The sequence below is a fragment of the Stegostoma tigrinum genome, chromosome 19, assembly GCF_030684315.1.
Source record: "Stegostoma tigrinum isolate sSteTig4 chromosome 19, sSteTig4.hap1, whole genome shotgun sequence".
In the NCBI taxonomy this organism is placed as follows: domain Eukaryota; kingdom Metazoa; phylum Chordata; class Chondrichthyes; order Orectolobiformes; family Stegostomatidae; genus Stegostoma; species Stegostoma tigrinum.
The window spans coordinates 3,214,373-3,238,267 of NC_081372.1; the positions used below are offsets into that span (position 1 = coordinate 3,214,373).

General features: G+C 46.8%; 1 protein-coding gene across 1 annotated transcript in view; it reads right to left on the reverse strand.

The window, feature by feature from the left end:
* Positions 1-23,895, reverse strand: part of LOC125461643 (DENN domain-containing protein 3-like) — a 161,400-nt gene that overhangs the window by 63,067 nt on the left and 74,438 nt on the right. The window contains exons 9-11 of the mRNA XM_048550597.2: positions 11,312-11,424; positions 8,940-9,095; positions 7,268-7,364 (exon numbers count right to left, since the gene is read on the reverse strand). Coding sequence (XP_048406554.1) covers positions 7,268-7,364; positions 8,940-9,095; positions 11,312-11,424 — 366 coding nt within the window. The remainder of the gene's footprint in view (positions 1-7,267; positions 7,365-8,939; positions 9,096-11,311; positions 11,425-23,895) is intronic.

Genomic DNA, 23,895 nt, shown 5'->3' on the forward strand with positions numbered 1-23,895 from the left:
TAACACGCTCAATGCTTTCTATGCTCAGTACGAGCAGAATACCACTGGCATGCCATTGCCTGCCCCGACAGCCCCAGACACACTCGTTCCCTTTGTCACCACTTCAGAAGTCAGATCCATCTTCCTGGGAGTCAACCCAAGGAAAGGGATGGGCCTGGGCGGTGTCCCCGGCCAAGCACTCAAATCCTGTGTGGACCAACTGGCGGAGGAATTCACCAGCATCTTCAACCTCTTACTCCTACAGGCAGAAGTTCCCACCTGCTTCAAGAAGACCACCATCATCCTTGTACTCAAGAAAACATATGCAGTGTGCCTTAATGACTACTGTCCAATAGCTCTTACTTCAATAACACTGATCCTGCTAACGTTGATCTTGCCTAGCGCAGGCCCTGTGTAATGTGACCTGTATACCTCTAAGTCTTTTTGATCTGTACATCCTTTGTTTACAATGATCTGTCTGTACCACTCGTAAACAAACTTTTCACTGCATTTCGGTACAAATGACAATAAATAAATCAATCAAAAGAATCAGAACCAGTTCAACACTGGCCAACTGTAGTTCACTGTCTCAGACAGCCACATCAGCTGGTGATCCCAAGCATGACAACTGTTTCACTCTAGCCCCTGACCACTGCCTCTATGGTGATGATATACAACCTATTGATCAAAATCAACTAAGAAAATCTGGTTGGCAGATGCAGGGTAAGATCATCCAACAAGAATAAACATGTTCGTTCCACTCTCTCTCATAGTCCAGTCAGGAAGATAGTAGGGATCAGAGATAGTAGGAACTGCTGATAGTAGGAATCTGAAATAAGAAGGTGTAGACCTGGATGAACACAGCAGGCCAAGCAGCTTCAGAGGAGCAGGAAAGCTGACGTTTCAGGCCTAGACCCTTCTTCGGAAATGAAGATCCTTCTGAACAAGGGTCTAGGTCTGAAACATCAGCCTTCCTGCTCCTCTGATGCTGCTTGGTCTGCTGTGTTCATCCAGCTCTATATCTTCTTATCTAAGACAGTAGGGATCAGTGAATCTCTCTGCTCAGGCCAGCAGTTAGGAGATGTTTCACAGTCAGTCACAAGGCTCTCAGTCTGCTTTCCAATTCACAGGCTCCCATGTGTCAATCCTCTGGAGTCCCTGGTGCATCTACGGTGGGATCACTTACTGCAGCATGACCAGCCTTTCAGCGAACACCAGTGAGGCAGCTACAATTGGGAGATCCTGTTTATGTTTTAAATGGATCCTTATGGCCCACTACTGGCTCAATGCCCATAAATATTCTCAGTCCATTCTTCCTCTTCCTGCTGTGTTTGATTGAGTCTGATTTGGGTCGCTGGTAACTGTAACCCGATAGCCTGAGTGTACAATCCAATCTCACCAGCAAGTTTCCTCTACATTGGGGAAACCAAGTGGAGGCTTGGGGACCGCTTTGCAGAACACCTCCGCTCGGTTCGCAATAAACAACTGCACCTCCCAGTCACGATCCATTTTAACTCCTCCTCCCATTCCTCAGACGACATGTCCATCATGGGCCTCCTGCAGTGCCACAATGATGCCAGCCGGAGGTTGCAGGAACAGCAACTCATATTCCGCTTGGGAACCCTGCAGCCTAATGGTATCAATGCTGACTTCACCAACTTCAAAATCTCCCCTTCCCCCACTGCATCCCAAAACCAGCCCAGCTCGTCCCCTCCCCCCACTGCATCACAAAACCAGCCCAGCTTGTCCCCTCTCCCCACTGCATCCCAAAACCAGTCCAGCCTGTCTCTGCCTCCCTAATCTGTTCTCACTCTCACCCATTCCTTCCTCCCACCTCAAGCCGCACCTCTATTTCCTACCTACCGCCTCATCCTGCCTCCTTGACTTGTCCGTCTTCCCTGGACTGACCTATCCCCTCCCCACCTCCCCACCTATAGTGTCCTCTCCACCTATCTTGTTTTCTCTCCATCTTCAGTCCGCCTCCCCCTCCCTCCCTATTTATTCCAGTTCCCTCTCCCCACCCCCCTTTTCTGATGAAGGGTCTAGGCCTGAAACGTCAGCTTTTGTGCTCCTGAGATGCTGCTTGGCCTGTTGTGTTCCTCCAGCTTCACACTTGGTTACCACCAGCACGTTCATTGGTATTTATTGTAAGCTGGAGGCCATTGTACTAAACAGCACACTTACTGTCACCTGTAACTTTCCCTCCACATGCTCTGTCTCACACGCAAACCACACAATGCACAGTCAGAATCTCTGGAGAGGTCCTTGTACATGATTTTTCACCCAATAGGGACACCAGTGGTTTATGGCCCATCTCTGTAGCACGTTTATCTGAAAATCTCTTGTACAGCATGTGACCATGAGAGCTTTTTTCTCTCTAACTGAGTGACATGTCTCTGTGTCTGAGTGTGCTCTTGAGGCAGAGTGCCCAGGATTCTGACGCTCACCTGACTGCCTCTAAACTAAGAGATAATGGGAACTGCAGATGCTGGAGAATTCCAAGATAATAAAATGTGAGGCTGGATGAACACAGCAGGCCAAGCAGCATCTCAGGAGCACAAAAGCTGACGTTTCGGGCCTAGACCCTTCATCAGATGAAGGGTCTAGGCCCGAAACGTCAGCTTTTGTGCTCCTGAGATGCTGCTTGGCCTGCTGTGTTCATCCAGCCTCACATTTTATTGCCTCTAAACTAACCCTGTTCCTCAGGCTGCAGCTGTGGAAGTTGGAAAGGGCAGATTGTAGCAACGGGAGTATCTGTAGATTTTGGAAAGTCCTTGATATTTTGGAAAGTATCTTTGTGATATGATTAGTGATTCTATTTCTGCGTTTCCTTGAGGAGATGCCTCAAGAGTTCAGTTGTTGTTGCCAACTGAGGCCAAAGTACCCTAATGGCCCTTGTTGACTGTGGGCCTGCCATTATTCCATCATTGCTAACACTGTGTCCGTGAAGAAGTCTTAAGCCATTTTAAAATGATCCTGATCACTGTTGCGTTCCTTGGCCATCTCCCCAGCTATCGATATGTCATTCTTATGACCTTCTAAATCTTGGAGAAAGTCTGTTGAAAAATTCCTAGACTTGAGGCAATCCAATGGCAGTCTGTTCAAGTAAAACCTCCCAAGTGGCGTGTTCAGTTGGCCAATGGGGCTTGCTAGAATCTAAGCTTGGGATTGGTTTACCTTGTCCTAAAGCTTTTAACCTGTGCATTTGGCTACGCTGACATCATTTCCTACTTTCCAAACTTTTAGTGCTGTTTAATAATGCCATACAACTTTTTTTTTATATTGACTCATGGATGTGGGCATCACTGGCTGGTCCAGTATTTATTGCCTGTCCCCTGGCTGCCCCTTAAGAAGGTGGGGGTGAGCTGCCTTCTTGAGCCACTGCAGTCTTCCTGTTGTAGGTTGACCCACAATGCCCTGAGGTAGGGAATTCCAGGTGGGACACTGAAGGAACGGCGATATATTTCCAAGCCAGGATGGTGGGTGGCTTGGAGGGGAAGTATGGGTTTGGAAGATGCTGCCTAAGGATCCATCCTGCTTACTGAGGGTCTTGATGCCAGTATGGGGATTTCCTGCTTTTCATGCCCTCGTGACCGATGTAAATTATTTGGGAAAATCAAAGAAAATAAAGTCTTCCACCTACAACCTCAATTATGTCTTCCTGTTAGAACCACATTTTAAATGGAAGATCACAAGCTGCTATTATGGTTTTAGAAATCCTTTAACTATCTTCTTGTGTTATCCAAATAAAAACCAAAAGAACTGCGGATGCTGTAAATCAGGAACAAAAACAAAGTTGCTGGAAAAGCTCAGCAGGTCCGGCAGCATCTATGGAGGAGAAAACAGAGTTAACGTTTCGGGTCCAGTGACCCTTCCTCAGAACTGGAAGGGAGTTCTGAGAAACGGTGACCGGATTTGAAGTGGTAACTCTGTTTTTTCCATCATAGATGCTGCCAGACCTGCCGAGCTTTTCCAGCACCTTCTGTCTTTATTCTTGTGTTATCTGCCTGCTTTAACTGATAAATTGCCCTTTATGTCACCCTAATTTTGCTTTTTAATGCTCCTGGTGCTATGATTTTGAGAGAAAGCGCTTCTAGCTTTTGTGCTCCTGAGATGCTGCTTGGCCTGCTGTGTTCATCCAGCTCCACACTTTGTTATCTCGGATTCTCCAGCATCTGCAGTTCCGGTTATCTCTGCCTTCTAATGTCCCTTTGTTATTCTACTGTAGCCTCACCTCATGGTGACAACCTGTTCTGGTGGCAACATTCATTGTGAGCAGGAAATCCATGTTTCCTACTTCTCTCCTTCCCAGACTGTTTTCTTGTTCCATTAAATTAAAACTGGCTCCCCTTGCTTGAAAGGGGCTTTTAACTTTATTCAGAGTCTGATAAATTGACCTCCTGGTTGAATTTCCGACGAAGAAAGTTCCTACAGTGCCCCATTTCCCCGATGGGCTGTCTGACCGCTAGGATGGAGTAGCCTTTCAGCTCTTTCTGGTCCACTCTGCTTGTTTCCTTGCCAGGTTTGGAGTGCTTGTTCTCAACTGGGACCTTTCACAAGCCCCTACTATCTGAGATAATGGGAACTGCAGATGCTGGAGAATCCGAAATGACAAAGTGTGAGGCTGGATGAACACAGCAGCCAAGCAGCATCTTAGGAGCACAAAAGCTGATGTTTCGGGCCGAGTCTCTTCATCAGAAGAGGCTTTTCTGATGAAGGGTCTAGGCCCTAAACATCAGCTTTAGTGCTCCTAAGATGCTGCTTGGCTGCTGTGTTCATCCAGCTCCACACTTTGTTATCCCGTACTGTCTGCTTTTGTTCAAGCACCTCTCAGCTTCTGACTGTCTGTGTGAGCAGTTCTTAAAGTGACAGTGTTTTTAAGATTGTAAAATCTCTTGGTCTTCTGGAAGCTTCTCCTTGCTCGAAGAGACTGCTTTACTTCTGTAAGTTGTTGTATTAAACAATGATGCCCACCAGTGATCACCATGTGGCATTTGTAGATGGAAGGATGCCACCTATCATCTTTGCCTTGACTGGGTCTAAGGCCCTGATTGGCCACGGTGAGAAAAGATCAGCCACCGTTCGGTGTAAACAAGAAGAGACTTTTGTCTTTAAAAGATGTAGTTTTTACATCATCGTTGTTACATAGAAGCTGCATTAGGTCAGTAGGCATCATTACAAAGACTATGAGGAGACTGGAGGTCAGCAGCCGACAGACCCTGAGCTGCTGTGCCTCACTCCCAGCCACAGCCCCACACAAAGCTGGGCTGAGCTTAATGCAGTGGCCAACAGAAACCTTTTCACAATGGTTACTTGCACAGCAAACCACACTCAATGAAACAGTTACTGACACAATCACTCACACTCTCACTGGCACACTCACAGTGGTACACTCACACTGGCACACTCTCACTGAGCCGCCCGGTGAACACACTTACTTACACTCACACCGAAACACCCTGACACCTACATACAGTGAATATACCTACTGACACAAACACAGTCACAAAATTACTGACACTCACACACGAGAGGGGAGACAGTGCCTGGTGGTATTATCACTGGACAGTTAATCCAGAGACTCAGATAACATTCTGGAGATCCGGGTTTGAATCCCGCCACAACAGATGGTGGAATTTGAATTCAATAAATATCTGGAGTTAAGAATCTAATAACAACCACAAGTCCATTGTCGATTGTTGGGAAAACCCACCCGGTTCACTAATGTCCCTTAGGGAAGGAAACTGCCATCCTTACCTGGTCTGGCCTACACGTGACTGCAGACCCAAAGCAATGGGATTGACTCTGAGCTGCGCTCTGGGCAATTAGGGATGGGCAATAAATACTGCCGAGCCAGTGACACCCTCATCCCGTGAATGAGAAAGAAAAAACATACCGACACATTGCCCGATACAGACACACACACACACACACACACACACACACACACACGCACACACACGCACACGCGCACACACACGCACACACACACGCACAGACACACACACACACACACACACACACACACACGCACACGCGCACACACACGCACACACGCACACACACACGCACAGACACACACACACACACACACACACACACACACACGCACACGCGCACACACACGCACACACACACACACACACGCACACACACACAGACACACACACACACACGCACACACGCACACGCGCACACGCGCACACACACGCACACACACACACACACACACACGCACACGCGCACACGCGCACACACACGCACACACACACACACACACACACACGCACGCGCACACACACACAGACACACGCACACACACACACACACGCGCACACACACACAGACACACGCACACACACACACACGCACACGCGCACACACGCGCACACACACACACACACGCACACGCGCACACACACGCACACACAGACACACACACACACGCGCACACACACACACAGACACACGCACACGCACACGCGCACACACGCGCGCACACACACACACACACACACACGCACACGCGCACACACACGCACACACACACACACACACACACGCGCACACACACACAGACACACGCGCACACGCACACACACACAGACACACGCACACACACACACACGCACACGTGCACACGCGCACACACACACACACACACACACACGCACGCACACGCACACACACACGCGCGCACACACGCGCACACAGACACACTCACACACACAGACACACGCACACAGACACACGCACACACGCGCGCACACACACACGCACACACACACACACACACACACACACACACACACACACACACACACACATAAAGGATGGCAGTCACCGTTACAATTATTTTGAACAGTTTAAAAATAAATTGAAAAACGCAGTAAGCTTTTAAAATATATTTTACAATGATTCTAGCCCATAACATGTGACTTTGAGATAAAGCACTTCTTATGGCTCCTAATTCTCCTACTGTACAAACACCTCTTGTAGTGACCTGTTCTGGGAGCGATGTTCAACATGAAAAGTGAGAGGTAGAGAGCGTCCAAAGTGCTCAGTGAAACAGATAAAGGACAGAATCAGTTTATACAGCTGTCAGACACATTATGCTGCTATTAATCTCTGCAGCACTCTGTAACTCGGGGCTATAAACTGTAGTCTCAGTACATCCGCTGAGAAATCTGATACTAATACATTATACTCAGGCTTGTTTTCTTTGGGAAGTAGCAATAGTGCTGCTGTGCTGATGAACAGAGCCCAATGCTGATAAACTGATACTTACACTGTTGTAGAAAGGCTGCGAAGCTGGCTGTCGCGAATCTAAAAATTCCTTCTTGTTGAATACACGGTGCTTAAGGTTCAAATGTTTGGAGACATCCCTGGAGAGAGAAAGACCATGCATCAGGAAAGTGACACCATGAGTGAACAGGTGCTAATGAAGCACAGTTGGTTTCAGCACCTCGGAGAGTCTTGATGAGTGAACAAGAGCAAAAGGCGCATTTATATAGTGCGTTTCACAACCAGGACATGACTCAAAGCGCTTCACAGCCAAGAAAGTATTTTTAAGTGCAATCCTTCGTGCAAGGCAGGAAATTTGATAACCAATCCTTGCTCATCAAGCTCCCACAAATGATAATGAGATAATGACAAGAGAATTTGTCTTTTCTGGTCATCGGTTTATTCTCTGCTATTGACTGAGGTATATATATCGGACAAGATGTTGAAGAGAACTCCCCCACCCTTTCTAAAGAGAGAAACAAGGCCAGTCCTTTGTCTCTCTCCCAGACAACAGCAGCGTCCCATACTGTAGCATTTGGTCGGTATTGACTTTCGAGGACCCAGCAACAGGCTTGTCTTTGGGTGTCTAAAACAGGACTTGGATCCACAGCTTACCCTTTCAGAGGCAGGATCAGAATTCAGCAGTTGAGGCTAACACTAAGCCAGTATGAATTCTGTGTGCCCATCTGTCTCACACTCTCAGGGAAAGGAGAAAGGCATTATCCTAAGATGTAGCAATGGAAATGATTCGTTAAATGGTCTGAACAATTTCCTATTAATTGAATACAGTGAGTCTTCCTCCAAGATCTGGAAAATGTAGAGATCATGTTTATTTTGCAATATTTGAGGGCTCACAGAGGGGATGCCGCCAACTCTAACTGATTGGATACATAATTCCAGCAATTACAGATTGTTTTAGAATTATATAATCCTACAGTGTGGAAGCAGGCTATTTGGCCCACCGAGTCCACACAGATCTACTGCTCTAACCTTTAACCCTGCATTTCCCAACGGCCAATCCACCAAAATTGCCTTCAGAGATAATGGGAACTGCAGATGCTGGCGAATCCGCGATAAAAAAGTGTGGGGCTGGATGAACACAGCAGGCCAAGCAGATCACAAAAGCTGATGTTTTGGGCCTCGACCCACCAAAATTGCACATCTTTGGAACATTGGAGGAATCCAGAGCACCTGTAGGAAACCCAAGCAGAACACAGGGAGAGTGTGCAGATGCTACGATAGTTGTGTGAGGGTCGTTGGAGCTGTGAAGTAGCAGTGCTAACTAGTGTGTCACTGTGCTGCCCTAATAGGGACAGTGAGGTTGGAGTACAGGGAGGCAGTGAGATCAAAATAACATTGGGACAGTGAGGGCACTTTTGGTGAGTTTGAGAGATAAAAATATATTACATTGTCATTGCTCACAAAGCACTGATGTTCCAGGTGGCTCATAGATGCTGTTTGCTTCTTTCTCACTGAGACTGTGGCAAACTCGGAAATTGGTGAAGAGCATTAATGAGAGGAAAGATCACTCCTCTGTCCCACCAGCTCACCTCCTGTCAGACCACAACCCTCCACTCCCGTCATGCCCCCTCCCTCTCCCACCACCCCATGTATCCACCTGTCCCACCTCCCAGTGAACAGTCCCTGGGACAGGTCCTTCAGTGTTTGGTGCTGACCTGAGGAGGTTCCCGACGAGCTGCAGGAAGATCTGTCGAAGCTGTCGGTTCATTTGTTGCCTCTGATTGCGCTTCTTCTCTCGAGCTGTTGCCAGGTTAGTGTGGGAAGCAAGATGGGCTGAAGACAGCTCAGTGTTTGCTTGAAGCTGCTGGGTGCTAGAACACAACAGAGGCCAGGACTGAAGTCAAACTCTAACTGACATTACACTTGCAAAAGTCAGGGTGCAGAGGTTAAAGAGGCAACCAGTGGATAATTATACATTATATTCATGACCCGGTCAAAGAAGCGACATCTTCATGCATTGATTTCAAGACAGTGGCAGATCAGAACACAGGTATAGAAGGAGGCCATTCAACCCCTCACCTGGACGTTGTGCCATTGGATCATGGCTGACCTCAAATGGTTTAACTCCATTTCAATAATCCTAACCCTAACCAGAGAAATATTGACCACTGTGTGCATGTGACATCATGACAATGCAAACTATCTGGGTCTTCCCTTGAAACCAAAAGTCTGTAAACCTCTTTTTCTTTGATGTTGGTGAACCTTAATGCGCCTCTCAGTAATCCAACAGCTCAAAGTTACATAAAGTGACCCAGAATGTACAGGAGGAAATGGGAATGTTCTGCCCTCGCTAATGTTTCTGTCCACGCACCAACCTCCAGCCACTCAATTCCAGCTCATCCTATCAACAGCCTCTGCTCTCCTGTCTACCTAATGTCCTGTTAAGTATATCTGCTCTCTTCACTTCCAGAACTCCCTATGCCAGTGAATTGCTTCATCCAGCAACAGAATTTGGTGTTTACCCTCTATCATCACTACCAGCACGTGGTATGCTCTGCCACCACTGCCAACATATGGCACAGGCTAAGGTTTGTTTGATATAGCCCATCGCCCGCAATGTTCCTGGATTCTATTTGTGCCTCGGGTCTGTCTAATTTTCACTGGTGGAGAATAGAGTACTGTGAGTCTAAACAGATGAGGCTCTTGATTTAGTCAACAACATTGTTTACTGCATGATAGGCAGAATTGTTCATCATGTGCAGTTTTTCATGATTCTCTGGAGCTGTCCAAAATAGAGCTGGTCGTTTCAAATGCTAGTGTTGAGCTGAACAGCCTCCAGCCGAAGGTGGTGTAATTGGATGGAGCTAATGAAACTTCATTATTCGCCCTTCAGAGCCATACACAACACAGTGGTAAGCCATTCAGCTCTTTGGCCCTGCTAGATTGTGGCTGATCATCGACCTATCCCCCCTCTTCCTGCACTATCCCCATATCTCTTGTTCTCATTAGTTTCTAGTAACCTCCCAGCTCAAACTTGAACATACTCAATGGCTGAGTCTTCATAGCTCTCTAGGACTGAGATTTTCCAAGATTCACCCTTCCCTGAGTAAAGGAATTTCTCCTTATCTCACTCTTTAGTGGCTTACCTCTTATCCTGAGACTAAACACCTCCCATCAGCTCTCGGTGCACCAGGACTTCCCCAGTTGTTGGGAACATTCCTTCCTGAATCTACCCTGGATCAGGTCAGACTAACGGAAGGAACATCCCCAGAGTAGGCTATTCAGCCCTTGAGCTTGTCCCACCCTTCAGTAAGATCATGAATGATCTGATTGTAGTGTTAACCCCACTCTCCTGACTGCCCTCCATGACTTTCAAATCCCCTACAGATAAAAATCATTGAATTCAACTCCTGAATAAAATCGAAAGCCCTTAACTGCTCTCTGGTGAACAAGGTTCTAGATACCAAAGGGATGAAATTCTTCCTCATCTCTGACTTAAGTGGGAAGCCCCTTATTTTAAATGGTACTCCTAGTCCTGAGGATTCAGAGCCAACATCCTCTCTTTATCCATCCTGCCAAGTTCCCTCAAAATCTTACTTGGCTCAATAAAGTAACCTCTCATTTTTCTAGACTCTAATGAGATTTCCATTCTCTGGGTAAAGGTGTTTCTCCTGAATTCCTGATTGGATTCATTAACCCCTGGCTTAGGCAATGGGGTGTGGGATGGAGATCTGCAGATCTAAATCCATCCCTTTATGTCATCTCTGGTGATTGAGGAGATTCTGTTCTATTAATGACACCTGGGATATCGACCCGAGATCATTGTGTGAGTAGATTAAACAGGACACTGACCTAGTCCTGCCAAAAGGATATTAACCATCTCTCATTACAATCTGAACTCATTCCTGGTCCAAAACGTAATCTTATTCCTCATGCACACCTCATCGCACCCACCCCATTTAACAAAGACCCTCTCTGGGGGTAGTCAATACGAACCCCTTTGGTAAAAACAAGCCCAGTACATTTTCACACAGTTAATAGCCAGATGCCTCAGGCTGCTTTCTTGTTGCTCACGTTAGCCCCTTACCTGGTCAAAAATTCTTCAACTGCAGCTGTGGGCAGGTGTGGGGTCTCGAGGCCCTTGTGTTGTGTGGTCAGGACTGTGCCGTTATCAACATCCACCAGAACTAACTCTTCCACCTGTGATGGTGAACACTCAGAGTGACTGGGGCTGCAGTAACAAAGCAGTGAACTACATTGCACACATTTTCCTATCAAGGGTTCAGGCCCAGCGGCCAGGAATCCCTTCCTCATAAAACGTAAAGATCAGGAGAGAGGGGTGACAGGGAAATGATGGTGTGGAGTTCTTGAGCTCAGGTTTTGAACAGTTCAATTGTCAGAGAAACAGAAGCTAAAAGGGAGACATCAGCTCTTCGGCCATGGAAAAGTAGAAACAATCAGCAAACGTAGAAGCAATGACCTGGTGGTATTATTGCTGGACTGTTAACCTAGAGACTCAGGTATGTTCTGCGGACCCAGGTTCAAATCCCATCACTACAAATGTTGGAATTTGAATTCAATAAAAACATCTGCAATTACAAATCTAGTGATATTGATTGGTGGGAAAAACCCATCTGGTTCGTTTTGTCTGGCAGCATCTGCAGAGGAGAAAACAAGTTAACACACATCCCTCACACCCCGCCCCCACCACAACCACCCCCAGAGGATCCCCCTCGTTCTCACATCCCACCCCACCTACCTCCGGATACAACGCATCATCCTCCAACACTTCCGCCATCTACAATCCGACCCCACCACCCAAGACATTTTTCCATCCCCACCCCTGTCTGCTTTCCGGAGAGACCACTCTCTCCGTGACTCCCTTGTTCGCTCCACACTGCCCTCCAACCCCACCACACCCGGCACCTTCCCCTGCAACCGCAGGAAATGCTACACTTGCCCCCACACCTCCTCCCTCACCCCTATCCCAGGCCCCAAGATGACTTTCCATATTAAGCAGAGGTTCACCTGCACATCTGCCAATGTGATCTACTGCATCCACTGTACCCGGTGTGACTTCCTCTACATTGGGGAAACCAAGCGGAGGCTTGGGGACCGCTTTGCAGAACACCTCCGCTCGGTTCGCAATAAACAACTGCACCTCCCAGTCGCAAACCATTTCCACTCCCCCTCCCATTCTTTAGATGACATGTCCATCATGGGCCTCCTGCAGTGCCACAATGATGCCACCCGAAGATTGCAGGAACAGCAACTCATATTCCGCTTGGGAACCCTGCAGCCCAATGGTATCAATGTGGACTTCACCAGCTTCAAAATCTCCCCTTCCCCAACTGCATCCCAAAACCAGCCCAGTTCATCCCCTCCCCCCACTGCATCCCAAAACCAGCCCAGCTCATCCCCTCCCCCCACTGCATCCCAAAACCAGCTCAGCCTGTCTCTGCCTCCCTAACCTGTTCTTCCTCTCACCTTTCCCTTCCTCCCACCACAAGCCACACCCCCATCTCCTACCTGCTAACCTCATCCCGGCTCCTTGACCTGTCCGTCTTCCCTGGACTGACCTATCCCCTCCCTACCTCCGCACCTATACTCTCCTCACTACCTATCTTGTTTTCTCTCCATCTTCGGTCCGCCTCCCCCTCTCTCCCTATTTATTCCAGAACCCTTTCCCCATCCCCCTCTCTGATGAAGGGTCTAGGCCCGAAACGTCAGCTTTTGTGCTCCTGAGATGCTGCTTGGCCTGCTGCGTTCCTCCAGCTTCACGCTTTGTTATCTAACATTCTGGGTCTGGTGACCCTTCCTCAGACCTGAAACGTTAACTCTGTTGTCACCGTCACAGATGCTGCCAGACCTACTGAGCTTTTCCAGCAACTTTGTTCTTGTTCCTGATTTACAGCATCTGCGGTTCTTTTGGTTTCCGTCTGGTTCATTAATGCACTTTATGGAAGGAAACTGCCATCCTTACCTGGTCTGGCCTACACGTGACTCCAGACCCACAGCAACAGGATTGACTTTGAACTGCCCTCAGGGCAATTAGGGATGGGGTAATAAACAATGCTTGGAATGCCCTCATCCCATTAATGAACAAATTTAAAAAAGGTTTCAGTCCAGCAACCCTTCATTAATCTAAAATGTCATCCCTGTCGGTCTCTCTCTCTCTCCACATACATTCTGATAACTTCCAGAACTTTGTTTTTAATTTCTGGTTTTCAGCATCTGCCTCTGAATCATCTGCACACCTTGAATTCAATCCATTAGGAGCAAGACGATGTCACTCAGAACCTTTAGTCAGTTGCTGTGTACCTCAAAACCAAGTCTCTCTGGTGCACACAGCTGTTGGGAAAAGACACACTGACAGAGAGAGAGAGAGAGAGAGAGAGAGAGTGCGATGGAGAATAGCAAAGGACAAGGCAATGTCAAACAGATTTAAAGAGAGATACAAATATACCTTCCTGAAGTGTATAAAATCATGAGGGCCATAGATAGGATGAATGCATATAGCCGTATCCCCCCCAGGGACGGGGAGTTGAAAACCGGAGGGTATAGGGTTAAGGGGAGAGGGGATAGGTTTAAAAAGGGCCTGAGGGGCAACTTCTTCACGCAGAGAGTGGTGTGTATATTAATGGGCTGCCAGAGGAAGTGATTGAAGCAGGTACAATTGTGGCATTTAAAAAACATTTGGAATACATACATGGATGGGAAGGGTTTAGAGGAATATGGACCAAATGCAGACAATTGGACCTAGATGACTGGGCACCATGGTCAGCATGGACCAGTTTGGGCCAAAGGGCCTGTTTCCATGCTGCATTACTCTATGATTCTACCCTATAACTCTATGACAAAGAGATAGGAACAGATAGACAAGGAGGGAAAGAAAGACAGAGAGAGGAGAGGAAGATTAGAGGCTGAGAGAAAGATTTTACGAGAATGGATCCAGGGCTGAGAAACTTCAGCGATGAGGATAGAATGAAGAAGTTGGGATTGTTCTCTTTGGATAGAAGAAGGTTGAGAGGAGATTTAATAGAGGCTTTCAAAATCAGGAGCGAGCTGGACAGAGTAGACAGGGAGAAGCTGACCCTCCTTGTAATATGAAGAGGAATGGGGGGGCAATGGATTTATAGTGATGGTCAAAGAAGGGAGATGTGGGGGAGAAAAAAAAACACATTGAGTGGTTAGGGTCTGCCTGGAAATGGGGTGGAGGCTGGTTCAACTGAGACATTTTTTTGTCTGAATTGAGTCCAAAGATGTGCAGGTCAGGGGGACTGGCCATGGGGAATTGTCTAGGGATGTGCAGGTCAGGTGGATTGGCCATGGGGGATTGTCTAGGGATGTGCAGGTCAGGTGGATTGGCCATGGGGGATTGTCTCGGGATCTGCAGGTCAGGTGGATTGGCCATGAGGAATTGTCTAGGGATGTGCAGGTCAGGTGGATTGGGCATGGGGAATTGTCTAGGGATGTGCAGGTCAGGGGGACTGGTCATGGGGAATTGTCTAGGGATGTGCAGGTCAGGTGGATTGGCCATGGGGGAATTGTCTAGGGATCTGCAGGTCAGGTGGATTGGCCATGGGAATTGTCTAGGGGTGTGCAGGTCAGGTGGATTGGCCATGGGGAATTGTCTAGGGATGTGCAGGTCAGGTGGACTGGCCATGGGGGATTGTCTAGGGATGTGCAGGTCAGGTGGACTGGCCGTGGGGACTGCGGAGTTACAGGGCTGGGGTTGGGGAATGGGGGCCGGTTTGAGTCTGGGTGGGATATTCTTCAAAGGGTTGGAACTGACTCAATGGGCTGAATGGCCTGTTTTCACACTGCACCAATTCTATAATACTACAATTTGAGAGGGGCTATAGATGGGTTTTTGCAGAGAAATGATGTGCGAGTGAATGGGGAAAAGGCAGCAGATTGCCACGCAGTAACGATGCTCATTTGAGGAGCTGGTGCAGGGATGATGGGCTGTTTGGCCTCCTTCTGCATTGTAACAATGGTTGGTCTATCATTAACCAGCAGCCAAACTCTCAGGGAAACTGGAGCCTCACTACATTCACTAAAAAACAGCACAGAAGCCCTCGTACGGGTAAGACTCAACTTCAATCTGCAGCAGGTGTTATTGGGATGAGCTTGAGTCATGCTGTGTCCTGGAGGAACCTGCTCCAGCGGCTCGGACATGGGTGAACAGGAAGGATCAGGGCAGGAATCCAATCGTGTCTCACAGCTCTAGACTGTAACCGACTGCTGTCCAATGCTGATCGTGTGGGCAAGAAACATAGCAAATAGGAAGAGGATGAGGCCATTCAGCTCTTTCAGCCTGCATCATCATTCAATATGATCATGGCTGATCATTCTTTTCCAAACCTTGCTCCCACATTTTTCCATTATCCTTTGATTCCTAGAGCTCTAAGAATTACATTTGACTCCTTCTTGAAAAATGTCAATGTTTTGGCCTCAACCACTTTCTGAGGCAGAGAATTCCACAGGCTCCCCACCCTCTTCAAAAGACTTCATATTATAGAGGACAAAATGCTGACGGTCTTAAAACACCTAAATATACATAAATGCCTGGGACCTGATCAGGTGTATTCCAGGACTTGACAGAAGCGAGGGAAGAAATTGCAGGCCCTCCAGCAGAACAGGCCAGGGGTGAGGTGCCACGTAACTGGAGGATGGATAATGTGGGGCCATTATTTAAGAAAAGCTGTAGGGAGAAGCCAGTGAACTACAGAGCAGTGAGACTGATGTCAGTGGTGGGTAAGTTGTTGGAGGACACTCTGAGAGATAGGATCTGCATGTGTTTGGAAAGCAAGGGCTGGTTAGAGATAGTCAGCGCGGCTTTGTGCACGAGAAATTGTGTCTCAAAAAAATTTGGTAGAGTTTCTTGAAGAGGTGACTAAGAAGCAGAGGGTAGATAGTTGACATTGTTTACATTGGCTTTAGTGAGGCCTTTGATAAGGTACCACATGGTAGGTGGGTTATTAAGATTAGATCACACAGGATCCAGGGAGAGCTCGCCAACTGGATACAAACAGTAGGAGACAGAGGGTGGTGGTGGAGGGCTGTCTTTTAGACTTGAGGCCTGTGATCAATGGTGTTCTGTAGGGATTGGTGCAGGGTCCACTGATATTTGTCATTTACAGAAACAGTCTGGATGAGAAAATAGAAGGCATTGTTAGCAATTTTGCAAATGACACCAAAATTGGTGATACAGCGGACCATGCAGAAGTTTACCTAAGAGTACAACGGGAACTTGATCAATTGGGCCAGTGGACCGAGAAAAGGCAAATGGAGTTTAATACAGATTATAAAAAGATATGTTAGAGGCTTTATTTAATTCGGTGGTGAGAGTTTCAGCTAAGTGCTCAATTTTTTTTAAAGATTTTAATTTTTTTTATTTATGCATGCTTAAAATTAAAATCTGTGAGTAAGGAAGGGTAAAATTTTATATAAATAAGGTGATTTTAAGAGCTACTTTTTTGGCTTAATGTCACTGAGGGCATTCAAGAGGCCCAGGGTGTGATGCCTAGTTACACAGCAGGGCCAGTCACATAGATGGATGACTCTCAGGAAAAGGGAAGGAGGTAGTTCAGGATGTGGCTGCCGCTCTCTCAAACAGGTATTCTGTTTTTGGGTATTGTTGAAGGAGCTAGAGTCTCAGCAGAACATAAATGTGGCAGTCAGATCTTGGGCACTAAGAATGAATCTTATGTTAAAAGGAATTGGTCAAGATTGGAAAGAATAATTCTTGTAGGGAACACTTGAGTCAGGGGCACAGGCAGGAAATTACGTGGCAATGAGTGTGAATATAGGATGGTATGTTGCCTTCCAGAGTTAAGGGTGTCTCAAAATACTTGAAGCATATTGTCGAAGGGGAAAGTGAGAAGCTGCAAGTTGTCATGCACATTGGTAAGACCAACATGGTCAGGGAAAGGGTTAAGGGCTTTGCAAAGTGATTATAAGAGGTCAGGTAGGATGTTAAAAAGCAGAACATCGAAGGTTGCAATCTCTGGTTTATTCTCAGAGCTACATTTAAATGAGAGTAGGAATAAAAAGATGGGGCAGATAAATCAATGGCTGAAGAGATGATGCAATGTGCAAGAATTCAGATTTTTGGATCATTGGGATCTCTTCTGGAACAGAAAAGAACTGTTCAAAAGGGACGGGTTACACCTGAACTGGAAAGGGACCGATATCCTGGCTCGGAGATTTGCTAGTTCCATTTTGGGTGCCTTTAAAACTAGTAGTGGTGGGGGTTGTGGGGGGGGGGGGGGGGGGGGGGGTGGTGGGGGGGAGATCTGAAATAGCAGTGAAAATAGTAAGGCCAATGAAGATGGTTCTGAACCAGAAAAGAGCAAGTTAATTAGAAAAAGCAGGCAATGAGGTAAGTCTGAAGAATTAAGCTGCATTTATTTCACTGCAAGGGGTCTTACAGGTAAAGCCGATGAACTTGGAGTATGTATGAGAACATGGGTTGGGACATCACAGATATTACAGAAACCTGGCTACGGGAAGGACAGAACTGGTAACTCAATGGTCCAGGCTTTAAATATTTTCTGTCAGTCTTCACAATAGAGGACACAAATAACATGCCAGTAATTGATGACAAGGACATCAGAGTAGGTGAGGAACTAAACACAATCATTATCAGGAAAGCGACAGTGTTGGGCAAACTAAAGGAGCCGAATGTAGACAAGTCTCCTGGCCCTGATGGAATGTTCCCAAGGTACTACAAAAGAAGGCGGGAGAAATGGCGAATGCGCGCATGGTAATTTCGCTAGACTCGGGGCAGTTCCAGCAGATTGGAAAACAGCCAATGTGATGCCACTGTTCAAAAAAGGCGATGGGGAATTATAGGCCGATTAGCTGACTTCTGCAGTGGGGGCATTGCTTGAATTTATTATCAAGGAAGCAATAGCAAGACATATGGATAGAAACTATCCCATTGGACAGACGCTGCATGGTATCATGAAAGGCAGGTCATGCTTAACACTAGAGGGGGTACAGAGGAGGTTCACTGGGTTGATTCCAAAGTTTAGAGGTTTGATTTATGAGGAGAGGCCGAGTAGACCGGGATTATATTCATTAGAATTTAGAAGAACAGGGGGATCTTATAGAAACATATAAAGTTATGAAGGGAATAGATAATACAGAAGCAGGGAGGTTGTTTCCACTGGAGGGTAAAACTAAAACAAGGGGGCGCAGCCTCAAGATAAGGGGGAGCAGATCTAGGGCTGAATCACGGAGGAACTTCTTCACCCAAAGGGTTGTGAATCTGTGGAATTCCCTGCCCAGTGACACGGCTGAGGTTTCCTCATTGAATGTTTTTAAAGCTAAGATAGATAATTTTTTGAACAGTATAGGATTTAAGGGCTATAGTGAGTGGGCGGGTAAATGGAGCTGAGTCCACAAAAAGATCAGCCGTGATTTTATTGAATGGTGGAGAGGCTCGAGGGGCCGGATGGTTTACTCCTGCTCCTGGTTCTCATGTTCTTAGGAAGGATAGAAAGGGAGGCAAGAGAGGAGGGGGTGGCTTTTTTGATCAAGGAAAGCATTATGACTGAACTTACAGAAGATATTTTTCAGGATTCATCCAGTGAAGCTATATGGGCAGAAATTAGAAATAAGAAAGAAATGATCACCTGGACAGGATTGTAATGTAGACCCCTATAGTCAGAGGAAAACTGAAGAGCAAGTAAATAGCGAAATCTGGGCTATATGTAAGCATAGCAGAGTTCAATAGTAGGGGTTTTGATTTTCCAAAAATTGACTGAGGCTACAGCAGTGTTAAAGGTTTGGATGGTGAGGAATTTGTTAAATGTGTTCCAGAAAATAGTCTTTATCAATATGTACATGTCCCTACTAGAGATGGAGCAAAACTTCCCCTTCTCCTGGGAACCAAGACACAGCGAGTGACTGAAGCGTTGGTATGGGAACACTTTGGGATGAGTGATCATAATTCTACAAGTTTTAAAATAGTTATGGAAAAGGATAGAAACAAAAACAGAAGTTGCTGGAAAAACTCAGCAGGGTCCGATGACCCTTCCTCAGGACCCAGCTCAGTTTTTAATCGAGAAGGGTAAGGTTTGTATAAAAGTCGAAGTTCTTAACTGGAGTAAGGCAAATTTTAATGGTATGAAACAAGAACTTTCAAAAGTTGATTGGAGTAGACCGTTCACAAATAAAGGGATGACTGACAAATGGAAGGGTTTCAGAAATATGATGATGAGAATTGAGACTTTATGTTCCTGTTGAAGTGAAATGTAAGACTGATAAGGGTAGAGAACAATGGATAAACAAAGATATTGAGGTTCTAGTCAAGGCTAAGAAAGAATTTTATATTAAATATGGACAATTGGGGTCAAATGAGTCCCTTGAGAGCATAGAGGGTCTGGGGTCATTCTTAAGAGGGGGATCATGAGGGCAAGGTCGGGATATGAGATAGCATTGGCAGAAAAGGTGAAGGATAATCCAAAAAAATTCTACAAGTACTTTAACAGCAAAAGAGCAACTAGAAAGAGAGAGAGTAGGGACCCTTAAAGATCAACGAGATCATCTGTGTGTTGAACCTCAGGAGATGGGAGAAATATTAAATGAATATTTTATGTTAATTTTTACTGTGGAGGAAGAAATGGGTGCTAGACAACTCAGAAATAAATATTGATTTTATTTTAAAACAGTTCACATTACAAGAGGAAGTGCTAGAGGTCTTAGAAAATATAAAGATGGATAAATCTCCAGGACATGATCTTGTGTATCACAAGACTTTGTGGGAAGTTAGAGAAGAGATTGCAGGAATATTTGTATTATTTATAGCAGAGATGAGGTGCCAGAGGACTGGAGAGTAGTTAATGGTGTGCCTTTATTTTAGAAAGGCTGGAAGGAGAAGCCTGGAGACTATAGACCGGTGAGTCTGACATTGATGGTCAGTAAGTTGGATTTACATGTATTTGGAGAAGCAAGGAATGATCAGGGATAGTCAGCATGGTTGCGTGTGAGGGAAATCATCTCTCACAAATTGGACTGAGTTTTTAAAGGGAGCAGCCAAATAGATTGATGAGGGTAGAGTGGTAGATGTTGTTTACATGGAATTTTACAACGCCTTTGATAGAGCTCCACAGGGTATATTAATGAAAAAAATTAGATCACATGGGATTCAGGGTGAGCTTCTCAATTGAATACAAACGTGACCTGATGGTAGGAGACAGGGGTGGGGGTGAAGGATTCTTTTTCAGACTGGAGGCCTGTGACTAGCGGTGTTCCACAGGGATCGGCACTGCGTCCACTTTTGTTTGTCATTTATATAAATGATTTAGATGAGAATATATAAAACATTTTGGTAAGTTTGCAGATGGCACCAAAATTAGTGGTATAGTGGGCAGTGAAGAGGGTTAGAGATAATGGGAACTGCAGATGCTGGAGAATCCGAGATAACAAAGTGTGAAGTTGGATGAACACAGCAGGACAAGCAGCATCTCAGCAGCACAAAAGCTGATGTTTTGGGCCTCGTCTCTGATGAAGGGTCTAGGCCCGAAACATCAGCTTTTGTGCTTCTCTGATGCTGCTTGCCCTGCTGTGTTCATCCAGCCCCACACTTTGTTATCAGTGAAGAGGGTTATCGAAGATTACGAAGAGATCTTGATCAGTTGGGTCAATGGCCTGAGGAGTGGCAGATGGAGTTTAATGTGGATAAATGCAAGGTATTGCATGTTGATAAAACAAACAAGGGCAGGACTGATACGGTAAATGGTAGGACCCTCGGTACTGTTGTAGAACTGAGAGACTTAAGGGTTCAGGCATATAATTCTTTGAAATTTACGTCATGTATAGACAGGGGGGTTAAGAAGGCATTTTGCACACTTGCTTTCATTGCTCAGACCTTTGAGTATAGGGGTTGGGATGTCATGTTTCAGTTGTACAGGACAATAGTGAGGCTCCTTCTGGAGAACTGCACGCAGTCTAGTCATCCTGCTGTAGGAGGGATATTACTAGATTACAGAGGGTTCAGAAAAGATTTACGAGGATGTTGCCAGCAGTGGAGGGTTTGACTTAGGGCTGGATAGGCTAGGGCTTTTTTCATTGAAGCACAGGAGGCAGATGGGTGGCCTTATAGAGGTTTATAAAATAATGGGGCCTAAGGGGCAACTTTTTCACACAGAGGGTGGTGTGGGTATGGAATGAGCTGCCAGAGGAAGTGGTGGAGGCTGGTACATTTACAACATTTAAAAGCCATTTGGACAGGTACATAGGTAGGAAAGGCTTAGAGTGAATAAAAACCGAAGTAACTGCGGATGCTGTAAATCAGAAGCAAAAACAAAGTTGTTGGAAAAGCTCAGCAGGTCTGGGAGCATCTGCGAAGGAAAAAAACAGTTAACGTTTCAGGTCCGGTGACCCTTCCTCAGAGCTACTTTATGGTGAGAGTGAGATGGGCCAAACACAAGTAAATGGGACCAGTTGAGTTTAGGAAAGCTGGCCAGCATGGGTGAGTTGGGCCGAAGGGTCTGTTTCCATGCTGTATGACTCTATGACTCTCTGGGTGAAGAAACTTCTCCTCCTCCTGGTCCTAAGTGACCTTCCTGTATCCTTAAGACCCTGGGCCCTGGTTCAGGACACCTCAGTCACAAGGGGCATCCTTCCTGAATCAACCCTGTCTAGCCCTGACATGCGATGGTCAGAACGGGAGGTGAGCTCCATCCTGGAGAGTGGCCACCAGCTGTCTCAGAGGCTGGATGTGGTGGAGTGAAGTCTGTCACTGAGATTAAATCACAACACTGATTTTAATGGTAGCTGCTGGTTTACACCTGAAGCAGCGACACTGACCAGGAGCTTGAGCTTGGACAATAAGAGTGACCCGCAAGGAACACTCAAGGGAGTCCTGGACATGACCACCGGCATCTGCCTTCCCCAAACAGCCACTGCCCGCCCTATCCCAGCTCCAACACCATAGATCACGCAGCACTCCAGACCTGGAAATCAGCCCCCTGTCTCTGGGTGAGAGGCAGATGTTAAATGTTGAAATTAGCCTCAGAGATCCTGACGGCATCCTGCCAGCAAGCCCATGGAAATCTCCTCCCACCCCCGCCCCCCACGCTCCTCACACACACACCTACCCACCCACTGGGTAAGAGCTGTAAGAATCAGAGACCAAGCCCTGTGAATACTCCCAAGTTATCGCTCTGTACTGGGTTCTTACAGAGACTAAACAGTGCTCCCTGGTGACGAAGTAGCTAAACACACAGCATGTGAGACAGATCCAACCAACAAAAACCCGCATTGACATAGCGTCTCTTGCAGAGCCAAACATCCCACAGTGTTTCACAGAAACAGTAATCAACTCAAAAACAGAAACTGCTGGAGAAACTCAACAGGTCTGGCGGTCTCCATGGAGATAAAGCAGAGTTAATGTTTCAAATCTGGTAATATTCAAAACAAAAACAATTACTGGAGATAATGGGAACTGCAGACGCTGGAGAACCTGAGATAACAAGGTATAGAGCTGGATGAACACAGCAGGCCAAGCAGCATCAGAGGAGCAGGAAAGCTGATGTTTCAGGCCTAGACCCTTCATCAGAAATGGGGGAGGGGGAGAGGGTTCTGGAATAAATAGGGAGAGAGGGGGAGATGGACTGAAAATGGATAGAGGAGAAGATAGGTGGAGAGGAGACAGGCAAATTCAAGAGGCGGGGATGGAGCCAGTAGAGGTGAGTGTAGTGGGGAGGTAGGGAGGAGATAGGTCAGTCCACCCACCAAACTCATCTCCACCTATCTGGACTCTATTTTCTCCCCCTTGGTCCAGGAACTCCCCACCCACGTCTGTGACACCACCCACACCCTCCACCTCCTCCAGAATATCCAACTTCCCGGTCCCCAACACCTCATCTTTACCATACACCTGCATTCCCCATACAGATGGCCTCAAGGCCCTCCGCTTCTTCCTGTCCCGTAGATCCGACCAATTCCCCTCCACTGACACCCTCATCCGTCTAGCCGAACTCGTCTTCACCCTAAACAACTTCTCTTTCAATTCCTCCCACTTCCTACAGACAAAGGGGGTGGCCATGGGTACCCACAAGGGCCCAAGCTATGCCTGCCTCTTTGTAGGTTACGTGGAAACAGTCCCTCTTCCGGACCTACACTAGCCCCAAACCCCACCTCTTCCTCCGTTACATTGATGACTGTATCGGCGCCACCTCATGCTCCCAAGCGGAGCTCGAACAGTTCATCCACTTCACCAACACCTTCCACCCCAACCTTAAGTTTACCTGGGCCATCTCCAGCACATCCCTCACCTTCCTGGACCTCTCAGTCTCCATCTCAGGCAACCACCTGGAAACCGATATCCATTTCAAGACCACCGACTCCCACAGATACCTAGAATACACCTCCTCCCAACTACCTTCCTGCAAAAATGACATCCCTTATTCCCAATTCCTTCACATCCACTGCATCTGCTCCCAGGATGAGGCATTCAACTCCCGCACATCCCAGATGTCCTCGTTTTTCAAGGGCCGCAACTTGCCCCCCGCAGTGGTCGAGAACGCCCTTGACTGTGTCTCCCGCATTTCCTGCAACACATCACTCACACCCCACCCTCGCAATAACCGCCTTAAGACAATCCCCCTCGTTCTCACATACCACCCCACCAATCTCCAGATACAACGCATCATC